The sequence below is a fragment of the Cricetulus griseus genome, chromosome X (assembly GCF_003668045.3).
Source record: "Cricetulus griseus strain 17A/GY chromosome X, alternate assembly CriGri-PICRH-1.0, whole genome shotgun sequence".
Classification (NCBI taxonomy): Eukaryota; Metazoa; Chordata; class Mammalia; order Rodentia; family Cricetidae; genus Cricetulus; species Cricetulus griseus.
The window spans coordinates 76,601,623-76,621,881 of record NC_048604.1 but is presented as its reverse complement, the minus strand read 5'-3'; the positions used below and the strand labels follow the sequence as shown (position 1 = coordinate 76,621,881).

Genomic DNA, 20,259 nt, shown 5'->3' with positions numbered 1-20,259 from the left:
TCTTGTTAAACACAGGGTCATACTCCAAAGCACAGGGCTAATCTGGAAATCATGCTGTATTCAAACATATGATATTCTTCCTGCCTCAGTCAGCTCAGTGATTCTTTATTGTGTGCCTATTACAGGCTTTGACAAGGAACTGGGAACTATGTCCCAAAACTTTATTAAATTTTTCCTTGGAGACACATTTTAGTGGAAGAATTTTTCCTGTCATGAAAATGATAGTGACTACTTTTCACAAATGAGATACCTACTCTTGGAGGGTGGGATTAATGAGGAAAAAGAAAATAGGAATGCAGATGCACAGTGAGATAATCAAGGTAAATGGGCCCAGGAAAATCCACTCAAACTCTTAATTTATGATATCTTGCTTGCTCTAAAAATGGGCACTGCCAGGAGAAGGAATGGTAACAAAAGAAGCTGATGGCTTTCTTTTGGTCAATGACAGAAACCAATATAATGCTTATAGTCACTGGAGAAAGATAGAAACTTCCAGGGAAGGCTCCTGATGGAGTGAAGTCATGAAGAAAGCAAATGTGAATAACAAGAGGAGAAAATCACCTGCACTGAGTGGACAAGCCTGGAGAGGCAGTAGGCCATTGTAGGCTCAATCCTTGGGTACCTTCAGGAAGAAGGAGGATCCATTAGAGTTGCACAAGGACAAAGGCCAAGAACAAACCCTAAAGGCACTGGGGAGATGGCTCAGTGGTTAAGAGGATTTGCCGCTCTTGCAGAGGACTCAGGTTCAGTTTTTAGCATCCACATGGCTGCTCACAACCATTAGTAACTCCATTTCCAGGAATCGGATGTCCTCTACACACACACACACACACACACACACACACACACACACACACACACACACACACACACACCACACCCCACATACACAACTAAATTTAAAAAATGATCCAGAATATGAAAGTGAGCTGCCTTTGTACAGATACAGCTCAAAGCTGGTAGGGATAAGCCAGTAGAAAAACTCAGAGTAAGTCCCGTAATACTATCACATGTTTTTACCAGATATGCCAACAGACATTACCTACTTGCTCTCTGGTGGAAATAGAAGCTTCTTTGTTTACTAAGGTTCCTTCTTCACCATCCAGGACATAAAAGAATGACAAGGAAAACAGATGAAGAACCTGATACCCTGTCAACTACATCAGCTAATTATCACCAAGCAAGCTGTCAATTCTGCAAGCCTGCTGGTTTTTATAGATTCCTTGGCTTCTCAGAAAAAGTTCTTTAAAAAATTCTGTCACTTTGTCAGAGCCAATCAGAAAGATTTATCAGGACTTTGGTTATATAAGAGTAAGCAATAAACTTGTGGCAGCCGGGTAGGTGGCAACCATTTTCTGACCATTGGACTCCTTCCCTATTCATATAGTGAGCTCCAACCAATTAGCTTGTAAAGTGCTGCTAGTGGTCTTAGCCAGGGATTCAGAACTGGTTTGGAGAAGGATAGAGATCCTTTTTTAGCTCAGGCTTCTGGTTCTGGGAACTACAGGATAAGCAAATTCTGAGCACATTGTAGCCATGACAAGCAGAGAAAATCTATCTCCCTCAAAGGAGAAATGGAATAGGGTGATGCATAAATCGAGAAAGTGAGATGGGAGAAAGGGACAAAGCCAGGTGGTTGTCCAGGCTCTGTAGTCAAAGAACCTCTGAACTCTTCTTTTTCATTTTTTTTATGTGCCTTGTATTTTACCTGTATGTCTGTGTGAAGGTATTGGATCCCCTGGAACTGGAGTTACAGACAGTTGTGCCCTGCCATGTGGGTGCTGGGAATTCAACCTGGGTCCTCTGGAAAAGCAGCCAGTTATCTCTCCAGCCCTGAACTCTTCTTTTTAGTCATAATGGTTGCTCTTCTATTCCTCTTCTTTTTAAAAGTATGCCTCACTACATAGCCCAGGTGATCTTTCTATCTCAGCTTTAGGAGAGCCAGGGTTATAAGTTTTTGTTTTGCTTTTTGAATTTAATTGAATTTTAAGAACAGTGTACACCATGTGATTCCAATTTCAGTGTGTGACTAGACCCTTTTGCAATTCTGATGAACAGGTAAAGATGGACACCTTTGCTTAATTCCCTGGCACCCAAGTACATGACAGTCCATGTTTTTGTTTTGTTTTGTTTGTTTTTCGAGACAGGGTTTCTTTGTGTAACAGTCCTGACTGTCCTGGAAGTCACTCTGTAGACCAGGGTGGCTTCAAACTCACAGTCTGTCTCTGCTCTCAAGTGCTGGGATTAAAGACATGGCCACCACTGCTTGGCGACAGTCTATGTTGTAAGTGTGTCAGGCACCATTGGCTGCACAGGATCCAAAACAAACAGATCCCCTCTAACTATGGGACATTCAACAACAGAGAGGGCTCAAGACTGAATATACTCATAACATTTTCATATGGTCATCCTTCTCAAGTGGATCTTCTATGACTTGGGTCCTCTGGAAAAGCCACAAGTACTCTTAACCATTGAGCCACATTCTCAGACCCTCTTGTATTTTCACCCTGAGTCATGGACAATGTCTTTTATGAGCTGGTTCGCTTCAGTGGAGAGGAACACAGAACTTTTTGTACAGGTAGGTGTTAATGAAATCAAATTAGTTTGTAACTAAATTAATCTGCTGAAAATGTATGGGTAAAGGATTTGTAAAAATGAGTTAAAATAATAAGCAAATACTAAAAAAACCCCTCTGGTTTTTAATCCATACCCATATCTACTTAAGTATGTGTCTTTTGTGTATGCCTAACAGGTGCTTTAAAACACAAAAACTGCATTAGTGTTCTTTCAAAGTACTTATAGACCTACAATTAATTACATAAGTATCAAGAATTAGTAAAAACATTAAATGGTAGGTTATTGCTAGTTTGGGTGTGAAATGTTCCCCAAAGGCACATGTGCTGTTACAGGTTTAGCCCCCAGCTTGGTGCAATTGGGACATCTCAAAACCCAAGAGGTGGAACCTAGTTTAAGGTCTTTTGTTGGGGGGGGGGTAACATGTTCTCTCTACATAGCTCTGGCTGTCCTGGAACTCACCATGTAGTCCAGGTTGGCTTCAAACTCAGAGATCCGCCTGCTTCTGCCTCCTGAGTGCTGGGATTAAAGGCGTGCGCCACCACAGCCCAGCTTATCATAACACCTTTATTAATAAGAGGGGTGGTGTGCTTTTCAAGGTGCGTGTAGGACTTCAGCCCCTTCTTTTTTCTTTTTTTGAAACAGGATCTCATGTAGCCGAGGCTGACTTCAAATTTACTATGTAGTTGAGGATACATTTATTTATGATCCCATCTCGATTACTTGAGAACTGGCATTATAGACATGTGCCATCATGCTGGCTTATACAGTGCTGGGATTATAAAACCATGGCTTTGTCAAACATGCCAGGAATGCATTCTGACTGAGTTGTATCCATAGCCCCCCTCCCCATTTTTTTGTTTTCTGCATATCAGCAAGGAGGATAAGTAAGTGGCTTGGCTTTCCACCCACTCCACCATGCTGTCCTGTTCTGTCACAGGTTCTGAACCAAAAGGGTCGACAGGCTAAAATATTGAAATTCTAAACCTGTGAGTCAAAATAAACCTCTTCTATTTATAAGTTGATGAAACTCAGATATTTTGTCACATTCATGCAAAGCTGACTAATGTACTTAGGAAAAAGTTCAGGGAGTAGAACAGCATACCACAGTGGCTTCCTTTTTCTATGTGTGGATATATGCATACTATCATTACAAGTGCAAAGGTCTGCCTATTATCTCAGCTTTGATGTTAACACACTTTGCTGCAAGACGTGGATAAAGCATTCTGCTACATTTACAGAAGGGCCCCTGTTTTTTTTTTAAATGTTTGTTTTTATGTGTATGAGTGTTTGCTTGAATGTATGTACATATGTAAGGATGTATGTGCAACATGTGCATGTTTGGTTCCCTTGGAGGTCCAAAGGTAGCTGTGATCCCCTAGAGCTGGAAATTACAGATGGTTGGGAGCTGCCATGTTAATTCAGGAAACTGAACCCAGATGCTCTGCAAGAGCAGCCAGTGATCCCAACCTTTGAGCCATGTTTCCACCTTCAAGAACTCTTCTATATAGACCTTCTCTCCACCATTAGATTATGAATTCTTAGACAAGGACACTATCTTATTTGTCTATTTGTATAAAATATGGCATAGAGAGGATATTTAACATATACTTAATTGTCTTAGGGTTTCTATTGCTGTGAAGAGCCACGACGACTACAGCAACTCTTATAAAGGAAAACATCTAATTGGGGTGGCTTACGTTTTCAGAGGTTTAGTCCATTATTATCATGATGTAACATGTGGCATGAAGGCAGACACGGTGCTTGAACTGAAAGTCCTACATCTTGATAGGCAGGCAACAGAAAGTAGTCTGAGACACTGGACATGGCTTGAGCATAAATGAGACCTCAAAGCCCACCTCCACTGTGATACCCTTCCTCAAACAAGGCAATATCTACTCCAAAATGGCCACGCCTCCTAATAGTACCACTTCCAATGGGGGTCATTTTCTTTCAAACCACCACAGAGAAGATGCTTAATATGTATTTTATGAAATTAAATAAAGGGACAACCACAGAGTAAACCCAAATTCAAAAGTGCTATACTGCTAATGCCCAGAAGAAAAAAAAACGTAGTCAATCCCAGAGATTTTACTAATAAAATAAATTCTTCTTATATGCCAAACTTAATTTGATAATGTATATTAAATATCACAATTTACCTTTTACTGTGAACTAATTTCTATATAGTAAAATCCAATTTACATAAAACAAATGCAAGGAACTGGGCATTTTGTTTATATCAGTAAGATGGTTAATAAGCTGCTATGGTTTGGTTATTATTTGTGTTCTCCAAAACTCATGATATAATGGTGTTGAGAGATGGTGGGATATTTAAGAGGTTTTTGTGTTATGAAGGCAGTGTTCATTTCACTGTTGCAGGACATGGTCCTCATTCTCCCAGAACCTTATTACAATAAGGATACTTTTCTAGTTTGCTTTTCTGTTGCTGTGATAAACACATTATGACAAAAAAAAACCAAAAAACAAAAACCACAACTTGGGAGAAGGAAAGGGTTTATTTGGCTTTTACTTCCATGTCATAGTTCATCACTGAGGGAAGTCATGACAGGAACTCAAGAAGTAATTGAAGTAGTAACCATACTTCTTTATAAAGCTCTGAGTCCCTGCTCAAGTCCAGGGATGGTAGTGCCCACATTAATCACCAATCAAGAAGATTCCTCATAGACATGGCTATTAAGCCAATCTTATCCAGGCAATCCCCTAATTGAGAGTCATTTCTAGGTGATCCTAGGTCATATCAAGTTGACAAAAAAAAATCAGCACAGACACCTTTCATGTTCTCTTTTCTGTATGTAATCAGTCACCCCTCTGCCTTTTCACTGTATCTTGACATAGCCTGAGGCCTCCACTACAAGCCAGTCAGATGCTGGCTATGCTCTTAGATTTCCCAATATTCTTATCTATCACTTAGTCTTAGGCATTCATTTACTGTAACAGAAAATATATCAAGAGAGTTAAGCCAGGTGTGGTGGTGCATACCTTTAACCTCAGCACTTAAACAAAACCATCCCCCCCCCAAACAAACAAAAACAGGGAGTAAAAGATTACTGTCATTTTTTTAAAAAAATTGTTTTTAATTATTTTTTCCCTTTCTTTTTTTGAGATGAGGTCTCATTGTGTAGTCATGGCTGGCCTGTAACTAACTAACTAACTATATATATATATATATATATATATATATATATATATATATATATATATCTGACCAATTTAAAAAAAATATTAATAGAATGGCGTATTGTAATGGCTATTCTTGAGTGGTCAACCCTACTACATCTGGAATGAACTACAATGAAATGGAAAGCACACCTATCAGAGATTATTTTTGCTTGGGTGAATTCACTTCTAGACTGGACCTTTGAGGCGGGAAGACACACATCTTTGATATGGACTTTGAGGCAGAAAGGCCACACCTTCTACTGGAAGCCTATATAACAGAAGTTCTCAACTTTCTAATGCTGCAACCCTTTGATACAGTTCCTCATGCTGTGGTGGCCCCCAACCATAAAATTATTTTCCTTTTAAAAAGATTTATCTATTTATTTATTTATTTATTTATTTATTTATTTATTATGTATATAGTGTTCTGTCTGAAGAACTGATGGTTGCAAGATACTATATGGTTGCTGGGAATTGAACTTAGGACCTCTAGAAGAGCAGGCAGTACTCTAACCACTGAGCAATCTCTCCAGTCCCCATATTATTATTTTCATTGCTAGGTCAGAACTCTAACTTTGCTACTGTTATGAATTATAATGTAAATATCTGTTTTACTGATGGCCTTAGGCAACCCCCTGTGAAAGGGTTGTTTGACCCCCCAAAAGTCATGACCCATGGGTTGAGAACCACTGCTATATGCCCTTGCCTTGCTAGCATATCCATTCTTCATTGGCATTGAAGCCTACTCCTTTGGGATTCCAGTATATATTGAAAACTGGCTGAGATATAGTCTTGTGAACTGAGCAACTACTGGATTCTTGAACTTCTGTTTACAGCTAGCCATTGTTGGATTAGCTGGACTGCAGCCTATAAGCCATTCCAATAAATTATCTTTAGTTGTCCAAGTGCTGGGATACAAGTGTAAGTAACCACACCCAGTTTATACAATCACTTTTGTGAGCCATAGTATCCTATCATTATGAATACCTATGACTATGGTACAGTGAAACTTTCTAGGTAGAATGCCTCTCTCCTCTCCATCTCTTGGGGCCTGCACATGCTGTCTAGCCTCAGAACCATCTGAACAGTTTTTATAAAATGAGACTAGTCCTAAGTCTTATGCCGAAATATTATATTTTAATTTATTTTTAGTGGGTAAGGTCTATATATATTGCACAAGAGGCTTAAAATCATGGACCCAAGTGGTTCTCTTGCCTCTGCCTCTTGAATAGCTGGTACTATAGTGCATACTACCATACCTGGCTCAGAATTTTAAATGTATGGACAAAAGAACGGAAAAACAGGATAAAGTGGACAGGTAAAAGTGGTAACTGGGATTGAAGTTTAACTGCTGAGAATTTTGTTTTGCAGGGAAGACAAAACTAGATACTAGGCAACTGTGTTAAGCAGCTCTAATGGGATGCCTGTGACCCAGGATTGTTCACAGTAAAAGGGTCCTATATAACTCATTCTAAGTTCAAGTCAACAATACATTTCCTGTGGAGAGCTTTTAATATCAACCCTTCATAGTGTGACCTGATTTTTCCAGTATATGTATCTATGCAGTCTTAGAAAAGTAAACTCGAGCATGACATAAGCAACAAAACCATGACAGCCCCTTAATAGCACACAAATTGTTATTCAGGTATCTATGTACAATGAGGCTAGGCAAGAAGGATTTGACAATTCAAGGAGGGGGTGTACAAGAGAGCGAGGGTGGAAGATGCTCGTTATAGTTTGTTCTATATGCTTCCCTATTGTTTGGACCTTCTATCACAAACACACATTGATATATTATTTGTACCTAAAATAGTTTAAAATGTTTGATTTTAAAAATGGAAATAAATGCCTCTCACTCTGTGAAAGTTCTTATGAGCTGGAACATATCACTCATTGTTGCCTTAGATTCACTCCATTAGAGCTGCTCTCAATGAAAACAAAGCTAAAAAGGTCACTCCATTAATCATGACATTTAGAGTACAAGAAAAGGAGCCACCTTACTTATTTTCTGAAATACAAAAATTCAACACCAAAATGTTATTAAATTGAGTTAGTATTATCAGTAAAAAATATGCTCTATTTCCTATTATTTATGAAGCCCTATCCTTTTCTTTCTTACCAATTACATTCCCTATCATTTCCAAAATATACAAACTGTTTTCAATCAACAGATTTCTTTATTACAGTGTGCAGCATGCTTGTTACTGCCTCTTTTCTATATTGAATCCTTGATTGGACAAGCATTTTGAATTTAACACGGACTATGATTGCACATATCAAACAAATTAAGGCTGTCAGTCTCTTTGGGAAGGCCATCCTTTATACACACTACCACTGAAGAGCACCCTAAGTGTATTTGCTTAGGAAAAATGGGGCAAGAGTGAAGAAAAGATTGCCATTGGATTTTGCCATGTTATCTAGCTGCTCTTATGAACATGCACCCAGTTTACTACTGTTCTTTTAAAATGCAGTTTAGAACTCTGATGTTGAAACCTCATATGCAGTGTTTTACAGTATTAAACATTCTTCATACTTTAAGAGGGCATGATATAAACTAGGACACCAAAATAGATTAAAAAATAGGGTCAGAAGATCAGCCTGGAGTTCTTTAATAACTTGTTTTATGATAAGAGACACAGTGTTGGTGGCACCGGCATTCTTCTTAACTCTCCTTCTGCTTATCGAATGAGAGTAAGATGCACAGGAGTTGTCTGACAAAGACCATGAAGAGACTTTCCCCTATGTGGCAGTGGAAATAATCTATACTTTATTACTAGTTTTGGCTAGCATGCATGGTTTAAAATTCAATTGCCTGCATCAAAGTGTTTTTAAGGGCTGGAGATGGCTCACCAGTTAGGAGCATGTACTACACTTGCAGAGGACTTGAGCTCTCTTCCTAGCACCCAGCTCACAACTGCCTGTAACTCCAGAGACTCTGAAGCCTCTGACCTCTATAGCCAACTCAATTAATGTACACACATAGACACAGACCCCTAAAAATAAATCTTAAAAAACCTTAAAGGTTTAAAAACAGTCAAAGATGTAACCTGTGACTTCGTTTTAAAATAACTATGAGAAATAAAATACTTCATAATAATAAACACTTGAACATTACCTAAATTACTTACCCCTCAATTAGAATACTATTAAGTACGGCTGTGGCTTGCCAGCTTATACAGTATCTGACAGTCTGAGAAGCTTTCCTCATTAAAGCTGCACTCTCTACTTGGTCACCAATCAGCATTTCCAGTGATCTGACACCTTGATACCTGATTCTCAGAAGTGGTTGGCTTTACAGGTCACCCACCCCTTTGATAGACTGTTATGTAGAACAAAATTCATTTAATCAGCACCTAGGCAATTCTCTAAAAGCCATACAAACTCCTTCATATACCAAGTCTTTTAGGTCATGAAGGCTATAGTAATGTGAAAATACCATCTATGTTGCAAGGAGTTTTTAGTTTTGGTGGACAATTAGATACAAGTCATTTCTAAGTAGTTAAAGATGGAATTTTTCCCAACACAATACAATGCAGTACATAGTCCCCTTTTGTCTTTAAGGGATTTAAAAGAAAAAATACATAAAATTTCAAATAAGTTCTTTGTTATTCTAGAACTGCCATTATGTATCAAATAAGTTATGTTTGGGACTTCAACTATGTACCTGCATTACCTTATTTTGTTTATATATCATGAAAACCTTTACAGAAACATTACCAATGTCATTATTTTATGCTAGAATATCTTTTTGAGGAATGGTTAAAATAACTTTTATCCCTATTTTAATGTTGGAAAACTTGCAAGTTAGTAATCTATTCAGTGGTTAAAAGAGACACTATGATTGGAAATCAGGTGTTCTAACCCCTAACACTGTGAAACAGTTACTAAATGCAACCCCTGAAAGAGAGGTCTGATGGAAATGAGACATTCTTTTAAGGGGATCATTTACAACTCCATGTGACTTGGCTCTTTTCCATATCACCATGAAATCTGACATGTGATCCAGGTTCTTGGCATATTAATGTGTTAGTACATGGTTAAAGTTAATTTTCCCTCCCTCCATGTTCCTCATGTTGGGGCCTTTATCATGCTAGAAATCTTGCTATAACAACTACATCAAGTTTTATTTGGTTATTATTATATTTTTTATTTCATGTATATATTTTGCCTACAAAATGTATGTCGATTACATACATGCTTGGTATCCACAGAGGTCAGAAGAAGGCATTGCCCCCCTGGCACTGGAGTCACAGATGGTTGTAAACTATTGTGTGGGTGCTAGGATTATCATTTACATCTACCAAATTAAAACTACTCATTACATACACAGCAACATAATCTTAGAGACTTTAAAAATAAATTTATCCAGTTCACAGGAAACGTGGAAAGTTTTGAAGAGAAAAGCAGCTCACATCAGCAAAGGTTCAAGGGCTCAGTACACATGAAGACAGAAGAGTAAAGGGCTGGATGTGTCATTTATTAGGTTAGGTTTCAACCAAACCCAACCTGTTCCTCTGCTAGTATAGCACTAATGTCAGCATTGGTTTTACAAGGCTAAATGAAATAGATGTAAAGCTTACTATATGCCTTGCTATATAGTAAATACTCAATAAAACACAAGCTATGGTTATTATTCATCCTCCTACCTATTTATAATAAAGGCTTAGACTGTTTGGTAATCAAAAGAAATTTGCCCAAGTTAATATGATCTGCTTAATGGTATTTATAATCATAATCATTATTGTGCTATATTGTAATTAGACAGAAATGGTAAACTGTTGGTATAATTGATTATAATTAGTACACAGTTAATTTTTAAAAATATTTTACTTTCTTTGTTATTGATCTCATACATGATCAATTATTACCAACTGCTACCCCTCATTTACTGGTTGCGTGATTTTGATTATATCGCGTACCCTCTTTAACATTTCCTTTTCCTCTCTCTGAAATAGTACTAAGACCCATTTCATCATGGAGGTTAAACAGTAAAATATAGCAAAGTATGAAAAGTAAATATAATATATGTAAAGATGCAGTAGAAATGTAAAGATAACACAGAGACATAGCAGAGTGACTGACATACAATTGATCAATAAATGGCAGCTGTCAGTAGGTAATTGTACTATATTTGTTGTGACAAATACAGTATTCTTCCCTTATGGAACCTCTTGGTCATCTTCTCAAAACTAACTCTAGGAGCACGTTTTAGAGGCATGAAGTGTATGAGATTTTGTGTGGTGGTTTCCAACTGCTACTGCATGCTGGGATTAAACTATTCTTATATATGGGTCCCACCATAGAGTCAGACAGAACCAGGTAGATATTGGTGCTTTTTTTTCTTTTGCAAGGCTCTCAAGTGAGGGTTTACTGAGCATCTGAGATTGTGTACAGGTAAAACCCAGGGATAGTTAGAAAAAAGGAAGCCAATTCTCACTCCTCCCATTACCCAAAGAGGAAAGAAGTTAAGCCTCACAATATATAAAACCTAGGAAAGAGTAATGTAATTATATTACAAACAAAATCTTCCATTTGTTGAAAAGCTCAAACAGAAGGTTTACACTTATTTTAGAGATTGGGAAAGAGGCAGACTCTTGTTGCCTAAAGGAAGCAACTCAAACAGGATGAGGAAAAAGAGCAGAAACTAAAGTGAGAAAACCAAAGACTAAAATTTCCAGGAAATTTTTGTTGGTTTATTTGCAAAAAGAAAGAAAAGGAAGGAGGGAGGAAGAGAGGGAGAGAGGGAGGGAGGAAGGGAGGAGGGAGGGAGGGAGGGAGGGAGGAGAGGAGGGAGAGGGAGGGAGGGAGAAGAAGAACAAAGAGGAAGGAGGAGAGAGGAAGGGGAGGAGGAAAGAGGAGGAGAAAAGAGGAGGAAGGAGGAGGAGGAGAAAAAGAGCAAGAGTAGACAAGGTCTCTCACTATGTAACTAACCCTGGCTTTCAACTCACTATCTTCCTGTCCCAGCCTCTCAAGTGCTAGAATTACAGACATTAGTCCAAGTTAGTAGCTTGCAGTGGGAAGAAAGGAGTTACATCAAAGTCCAAGTTTATGGAAGTCTCTGTCACAAGTTATGGAAGAATGGGTAAGCTAAAACCTTCCATCAAGCACATTTTCTCTGAGAGTATGGTGGTAGTAGACCTATGCTATAAATAAACAAACAAAATGAAAGAAACAACAAAAGTTTAACACTGGGGCTGGAGGGATGGTTCAGCAGTTAAGAGCACTGGCTGCATTTACAGAGGACCTGGGTTCAGTTCCTAGCACCCACATGGCTCATGAATGGCTGTAACTCTGGTTCCAGGGGGATCAAGTACCCTTGGTACACTTACATACCTGTAGGCAAAACAATCATACACATAAACAAATTAAAACCCACAAAATTTTAAGGTTCCCTGAGGAGAAAAACAAAACAACATAGTAATAGGAAAACTAAGCTTCAAACTTGGGACCCACATCAGAGTCCCACCAGTGTCCTATTAAAATGTGCTGTTTATGACACATACTAGCAGCCTATTCCTTGGCAAATAGCTCATTTAAGTCTGTGGGCCATCAAAGACATATACTGATAGACAGATAAAGAAGATTCCAGAAATTACAAATTGTTAGGATACAATTACTCATCTATTTAGACTCATTATTTCAGAATGTTTTAGAAGGAACTATTTTATTCAATATCCTTTGTTTATGTCCCCTCCCCCAAAAGATCATGTTACAAGCATCAGTCTTTGAGAGTAGCTTCTTATCTAATCTTTCTGACATGTTTAGTGTATGGGTTGCTTCCCTAGGTGGTTCGCCCACTATCACCTCTAAAACGCATTGGTCAACGACTAGGTACATGGCCAGCAGATAATCTTCAATGATAGTATAAAGGATGTAATTGTTCTTTATGGGTTTTATAAAACTTACTTAGCATGAATATAGATTATTTTTGTTGTGCCAGTGATTGAACCCAGGGCCCTGGTTCAATCATTATTCAGGGCCCATATATTCAATCAATATGCTAAGCCAACGCTCTACCATGGCGCTACACACCTAGCCTGTGGAGAAATTTCTGCTGTGCTGACTTCTACTTGAATGTATTTACCATGTATCAATTGGCTAACAGCTATAAATACTTGAAAGTGCCAAAATTGATGATAGACAGTTATTAGATCAGGGACTCAATGCTGGCAATGTGCCAGCTGAATCTAGCTGAGAATGTTTGTTTAGACAGCACAGTGCTTCAGAAGTTTTTGAGACTGGTGCTAGATGTGGTAATACATGCCTGTAGTCCAGCTCTCAGGACTCTGAAGTAAGAAGTTCGGGCCTGGCCTGAGCTATACACAGAAAGACCCTGCTCAAAAAGAAATCGAAGTTGCCAAGACTTAATGCTTTTAAGGAAGATTGTGATCTACTAAGCTAACTATTGTGGAATAATCTTTTTGTGCACTGTAAAGATGTGTCACTATTATTGGTATAATATAATAGTTAAACGGCCAATAGCTAGGCAGGATTTTTGAGGCAGAGAGAATGCTGGGAAGAAGGGCAGAGATGGGGAGAGTCACCAGCCACATAAAAGAATATAGATTAAAACATATGGGCTAATTTAAGTTATACAAACTTTAGCTAGGAGCAAGCCTAAGCTACTGGCCAAGCTTTCAGTCTCCATGTGGTTATTTGGGAGATGGCTGGCAAGACAAAAATAAATCGGCCTATAGCTAACCTTAAACTTAATCTCCAAAAACTTCAAAGGATTGTTAATTCAGAGTTTGTTTTTCAGTTAAGATTATTCAGACAGCATTATGGACAGTAAATTAAAGGGAATATGGATGCTTAGACACTGAATGGTCTAGCAGAAATTTAACACAAACCACATTATCATTCTCTATTTACTAGTAGCAACATAAAAATATGATAAAATAATGGTGGCTGGATAGATGGCTCAGAAATGAAGAGGACTTGTTCTTGCAGGGCACTGGTGTTCAATTCCCAGTACTCACATGGTAGTTCACAACCATCCATAACACTATTATAAGGGATCCACAGGGATACAGATGGTATAATACATGTATGCAGGCAAAACATTCATACACATAACTAAATTTAAAAAAAGAAAAATTAGGAAAAATTTAGCAGGCGTTGGTGGTGCACATCTTTAATCCCAGCACTCGAGAGGCAGAGGCAGGCGGATCTCTTTGAGTTCGAGACCAGCCTAGTCTACAAGAGCTAGTTCCAGGACAGTCTCCAAAGCCAAAGAGAAACTCTGTCTCGAAAAACCAAAAAAAAAAAAAAATTAGGAAAAATTTAGTTTAATTTAATTAAACATCTACATATTGGTCTTTTGAGACATGGTAGGCAAACACCTACAATCTCAGAATGTAGGGGGGATTATGAGTTACAGCCTAGGCTATATAGCAAGATTTTTTAAAGTACTCTTTCAGCATGTAATAAATATATGAATAACAATGAGGCATATTTAATATTTACAACACACCATAATTTGAACTAGCTACACTTCAAGTATTCAACAAGCACAAGTAGCTATTGCAATAGTCATGGCAGGCTTAGGTGTAGAAAGACTATTAGGTTTGTATGGCATTTCTGTTGAGAGAACTGTGTAAGCTATGACAACAGCAAGTGAAAACAGGGAGAAGTCTGTAGGCATCAGGGACTCAGATGGAGAACCAGGTCACAAATCTTAGATGTGGAAGGAGAGGTAGAGAAGGGACTGTGAGATGATTTATCATCTGTATGATAGGATAGGGTATAAATGCCATGAAAGGGAAAACAAAAGAAATAGCGGCTGGCAAAAGTAAAATGACTTTGGTTGGGGAAAGGTTGCCTGAGACTTATTTGTGGACTATATAAGTGGAATGAGTAAGGAACTCATTAAGTAATAGAGTCTGAATATGGGTCTCAAAGAAAACTGAACCAATGGACTCAGATTTGGAGTCCTTGGTATGTAGCATGAAAAAATAAGAGAGGGAAAAGAGAGGAAGGAAGATGGAAAAACCAGAGTATGCTCCCTTCACCCACTCCCCCGCCCTCATCGGGAGGGCTACTGCATTTCAACGGATTTTCTGTTGGCCTTGAAAAAAAACCCAAAAATACTGATGTGTGTCTTGTAGAGATGGCCCAGTGATTACCTGAAGAAGTCATCGTAGAGGAAACTCCTTCCCAGAGCAATTAAAGAACCTAATGCCTATTGTAAGAAACCATACTGCTCTGGATGATAGAAGAGCTTTAGAAGCTAAAACAAAAACTTCAGGAGAAATTTTATAGATTGATAGGTTATATTAGGAAACTCCCCAAAGTTAGGGTTGGGGGCAGGGTTTTGTTTTTGTCTTTTCAGGAAAAAAAAATCTTGAGGAACTTAAAGACCTTTAGATAAATAAGCATCCACAGGAAAAAATTACCAAGAAAATGAATAATCTGACCTAAGGCAATCTCTGAAGTCTCCAAAAGGATGATGGGATCCCACTATAACAATTCCAACTAAAGGTCAGCTTTGGACTACATACTGCTCAGAACAATTTGGAGGTGGCTAGCTGAGATGATCCAGCTTCACAAACTACTCTGGCCAGGACTTGAGACAAGCCCTACACTTTCCCATTATGCAGAGACTGGACAACAAATGATACAGCTACCTCCCCCAGGACTTGACAATTAATCCCCCAAATTTTTATTTTCAGGATCCCTGATCCCCTAAAGATGCTATCACACCCAGGCAGCAGGAAGTAAATTTAAGAACATGATGATCACATTCCCAAGAGGTGGGGCTTTTGGTCTTTCATTGGGTTATATATATTTGTCATTGTTTAGGGGGATTGGTTACAAGTTGTCATTGCTAATGGTAGGGAAAAAGTTAAACGGAGATTAGATTCAAAGTTCTTGTTTTTAAAAGAAAAAAAGGAGGATATGGATATGTTAGGATAAAAGGGTAGATTATTGAATATTCTCTGAAAAGAAAAAAGGGAGGAGATAGAATTTGAATCGACTTTTAAAAAGCAACTACTAGTTTTACGTATTTTACATTAGGTTGGACTTTTGTATACTGTATACAAATTTTGTGTTTTAATACAAATTTGAGATTGCTTTGTTAAAACATACTGTATATACATTTCTAATCTTGCTCAAGGTATTGTACCTATATAGCCCATTTATCAATGTAATACAAATTTTTAGTCCTTGAAAGTTATTATTAATAACTATATAGGATAATAAAGAAATGCAGGTTAGTAATTAGTCACCTGTTACAATCCAACTTATAGTCATATTAGGTATACTATCAAAGTCAAACACATATATTTTAGAAAAACAAGTCATCTTCAAGCACACCAGAGATCTACAGAATATGGCATTTAAGTAAGATGTTTTAATAACATAGAGAACCTCAGCTGAGAAAATTCCCCACCAGACTGGCCTGTAGGTAAGCTTGTAGGGTATTTTCTAAATTGATAGTTGCTGTGGAAGGACCAGCTCACTGTGGGTGGTGCCACCCCTGGGCTGATGGTGATGAATGTTTTAAGAAAGCAAATTTAGCAAGCCAGAAGCAAGCCAGTAAGCAGAACTCCTCCTTGGCTTCTGCATCAGTGTTCTTGGCTTGAGTTCCTGCCCTGACTTTCTTAAATGATGAAAGATGAAATAACCATTTCCTCCTTTTTGGTCATAGTATTTTACCACAGCAATAGAAGGGTAAGAATGGAAACTATTTTTATTAAATTACATATATACATATTCCACTCTGAACAATGTATTACTGTCATTGCATTTTGCCTATTTTGTATACAAAATGGCATTTGATTTTTATAAAATATAGTAAGCAAAGAGTTAAGCTTACATTTCTGAATATGTAAGAGGAAATCATTTTTAGAACAGAAAACAAATGGAGTAAAGAGGGTCATCAGTAAAATAAAGATGAACTGGCCAGATTCCACTGGGTAGATTTGTTAACTAGGAAATCATTGGGGACCTAGTGTGAGCAATCAAGCTTTGAGTAGAGTAAAAACTATGCAAGTAAAGAGCACACATTTGGCTCTCTTAAATCTAAACAAGTCAAGCAGATGGGGAATGGGGAGTACAGTAGCTAGAAGGGAATACATGATTTAGGGCAAGCTTTCTATTTTGCTACATTTTAAAATCATCACAGCTGGTATAACTGAAATGATGTGCAGCAGTCACCTCAAATCTCGTCTCCTCCATGAAATCCCTCCTCACCAGCATACAGCCTCTGATCTCTTTCCAAACCGAATCTTCCCATGTACTTCTTAGGCTAGTGATTCTCAACTGGGCAATCTGAACACATTACTTGGGTGTCAGCACCGGAGGAGGGGTACACAGCAAAGTCCCACAGAAACCAATTATCTAGCTTAAAATGTCAATAGTGCAAAGGTTGAGTAAACCTACACTATTTGGAATTCCAGCTACTTCTGTCTCACTAGGACTCCCGTGAAACCCTCTAAATGCTCTCCTGCTTCTCCTACCATCCTAGAGAGCACAGGCCACAGTAATCTTTAAAAACAGACCAGATCAGGTGCCCTTTTTGTTTCCAATCATCAATAGTTCAGTCAGTACTTTAGCTGTTTGATTCTCATTTCCAATAGATAATGACTCTTTTGAATTTGATGTCCCCTTTCTATCTGCATGTTACATTTTTACATTTCACTTAAGCATAAAAATATTTAGACATTACATTAATGCTGCATATGAAATGTAAATGGGGGGCTGGAGAGATGGCTCAGTGATTAAGAGCATTGGCTGCTCTTCCACAAGACCAGGGTTTAAATTCTCAGAAACTACATGATGGCTCTCAACTGTCTGTAACTCCAGTTCCAAGGGCTAAGATGACCTCTTCTGGCCTCTACAGACATTAGGCATATGAGCAGTGCACAGATACATATACAGGCAAGACAGCCATGCATATTAAAAGTAAAATAAAAAATTAAAGTTTATATGGATAACCTGACATGTAATATTGTTTTAACCTACAAGTGGCTTACCCAGGGGCCATAATAAGTAATAACAAGATATACACTTGTGCAAATCTCCTATGGCTTGGTACTGAAAGATATTCTACTAGAACTAAACTGCTGGGTCCTATGTGTTCTGTTGCTGTTCTGTGGTTTTTTGTTTGTTTTTTGAGATAGAGTTTCTTTTTCTTTTATTCTCCATCTTTTATTTTTTGATTTTCTTTTACATTCTAATCACAGTTCTCCCTCCCCCCTCACCTCCCCCCACTCCACTCCTCCTCACGGGTAAGGGCTCCCACAAGAGTCAACATAATTTGGTACAATAGGTTGGGGCAGGGCTCAGCCCCTCTCCCATGCATTAAGACTGAACATGGCATCCCACATAAGAAAAGGGCTCCAACAAGCTAGCTCATATACCAGGTTTGAATTGTGGTCCTACTGCCAGGGCCCCTCAGATAGTCCAAGCTTCACAATTGTCTCCCACATATGGAGGGTGTAGTTTGCTTCCTTAGAGTCTCCACAGTTGTAGGTCTAGAATTCATGAGTTTCCACAAGCATGAAACAAGGTTTCTCTATGTAGCAGCCCTAGCTGTCCTGGAACTAGCTCTGTAGACCAGGCTGGCCTTGAACTCACAGAAATCCCCCTGGCTCTGCCTCCCGGGTGCTGGGATTAAAGATAGTCCTATGTTTTTGTACATCTTCAACCTTAGTAGATTCTGCCACACTTCTTAAACCAAATTGTTTACTTCCCCAGCAATCAGGAGAGAACTGTCATTTCCTCACCCATTTTCCCTCAGTGTTTTTTAAACAAAACAAATTCAATACCAATGTTTAAATATTAAATAATTTCACAGGACAATACACATTCCTTGTTCTGCTAAAAACAAAACAAACAAAAAATTCACATCAGAAAGGCATGCAAAACAGAGCCCACATTATCGGTATGAAAACAGCAATTCGATGGTCCTGGGTACACTCATTTGTTTTACACCTGGCTTACCTCATCAAATTTCTTGCCCAGTCCCTAAAGGAATTTGAGTTTGTTATCTCTGTGTCATATGGCCATACTATATAATTAAGATTGTGAATCACTCCCTGGGCACTGTTGGTGGAATGTTTTTAATTCCAGTGGGAGGCAGAGGCAGGTGGACCTGAGTTTGAGGCAAGCCTGATCTACAGGAAGAGTTTGAGGACAGCCTGGGCTACACAGAGAAACCCTGTCTCAAAAAACCAAACAACCCTCCCTGAAAAAAAAAAAACAAGCAAGCAAGCAAGCAAGCAAGCAAGCAAGCAAACAAACAAAGAACTGTGATTCATTCTAGGACACAGTCTTCAGTATAGCACGATGCTATACAAGAGTCAGAGGGTCTGGGAGCTGCCAAAACTTCAGCCAACGGCTCACATGCACTTTTAGTCCTATTTGTCTCTGCCAAGACAATGCAGGCTCTTCACCACCATCTTCCTTATCCACAATCCTCTAGCACTATTAATTCTCATCCATGGCTAGTTCTTGCTTCACACATACTTTTCCCCAACAGACACTTCCAGAAAAGCAGAACTTTGGATTGTTGAGAATAAAGCCTAGGCACTTTTCCATATGACCACTATTATTTCAATAGTGGGATTACAATGCTAATAGGAGCTCTCAGAGTCATGTTTATACTTACTATCTTTCATGGTGGCTAAACTCATGGCAGGTGTTCAATAAGTACTGTGTGAATTAGTTAAGGAAATGGTAGGGCTTGAAATTTTACCTATTAATAAGAGGCACATGAGGAGGAACAATTGCCAAGATTCTATTCTGGTATTTCCTTGGTTATAGCCTGCAACCACAAAAATATCGCAAGAACCAGCTTAAAACAAAAATCAAATGGATTTCTTTGCACTTTGAATATGCAAATATGAAGGGCAGTGTTGGTGCACACCTTTAGTCCCAGCACTCTGGAGGCAGAGGCAGGCTTATCTCTGTGAGTTCTAGGAGCAGTTCTAGGATAGCCAAGACTACACAAAGAAACCCTCTCTCGGAAAAAAAAAGAAAAAAGAAAAAGAAAAAATACACTGTCAACAAAAGGGCAGAAGATACAAAAGGTAGTAATTCCTAAAAGTCTTGATTCAGGGAACTGTTTCCTTCATAGATTCTAATTGCGTTACAAATATACTGGAAATGCTGCTCTTTTTAAAGGACTCCAGGTTTTTGGTTTGTTTTTAAGCATTTTTCTTTATAGTATATTATTAAAAGTCTATTACTTTTCTAGTAAATACTGTGTTACAGTTCATTAAAAAACTACTAGGTTACATCACTAGTCAGGAGAACAGGTAAGGGGCCCACCTGGCCTAGGTTCAGATCCCAAAGACCCAACCCACTAACACCCCTTCCTATCCTACCTGTAGCCCCACCCCACCCCTGTGCTCCCACCCCACCTATACTGACAGATATCCTCTGCTCAGGTGCAGGTCACACCAGTCAGAAGAACAGGTAAGGGTTCCACCTCCCCTCGGTTTGGATCCCAAAAATCTACTCCACTGGTACCCTTTCCTGCCCCACCACCTGCCA

General features: G+C 38.6%; 1 protein-coding gene across 4 annotated transcripts in view; it reads right to left on the bottom strand.

The window, feature by feature from the left end:
* Positions 1-20,259, bottom strand: part of Pola1 (DNA polymerase alpha 1, catalytic subunit) — a 309,461-nt gene that overhangs the window by 21,384 nt on the left and 267,818 nt on the right. The window contains exon 37 of one of the 4 annotated variants that reach the window (XM_035450315.1): positions 543-622. The exons of the other annotated variants lie outside the window; for them this stretch is intronic. Coding sequence (XP_035306206.1) covers positions 558-622 — 65 coding nt within the window. The 3' untranslated portion in view covers positions 543-557. Of the gene's footprint in view, positions 1-542; positions 623-20,259 lie in introns of those variants that run through there. 4 annotated transcript variants of the gene reach the window in all.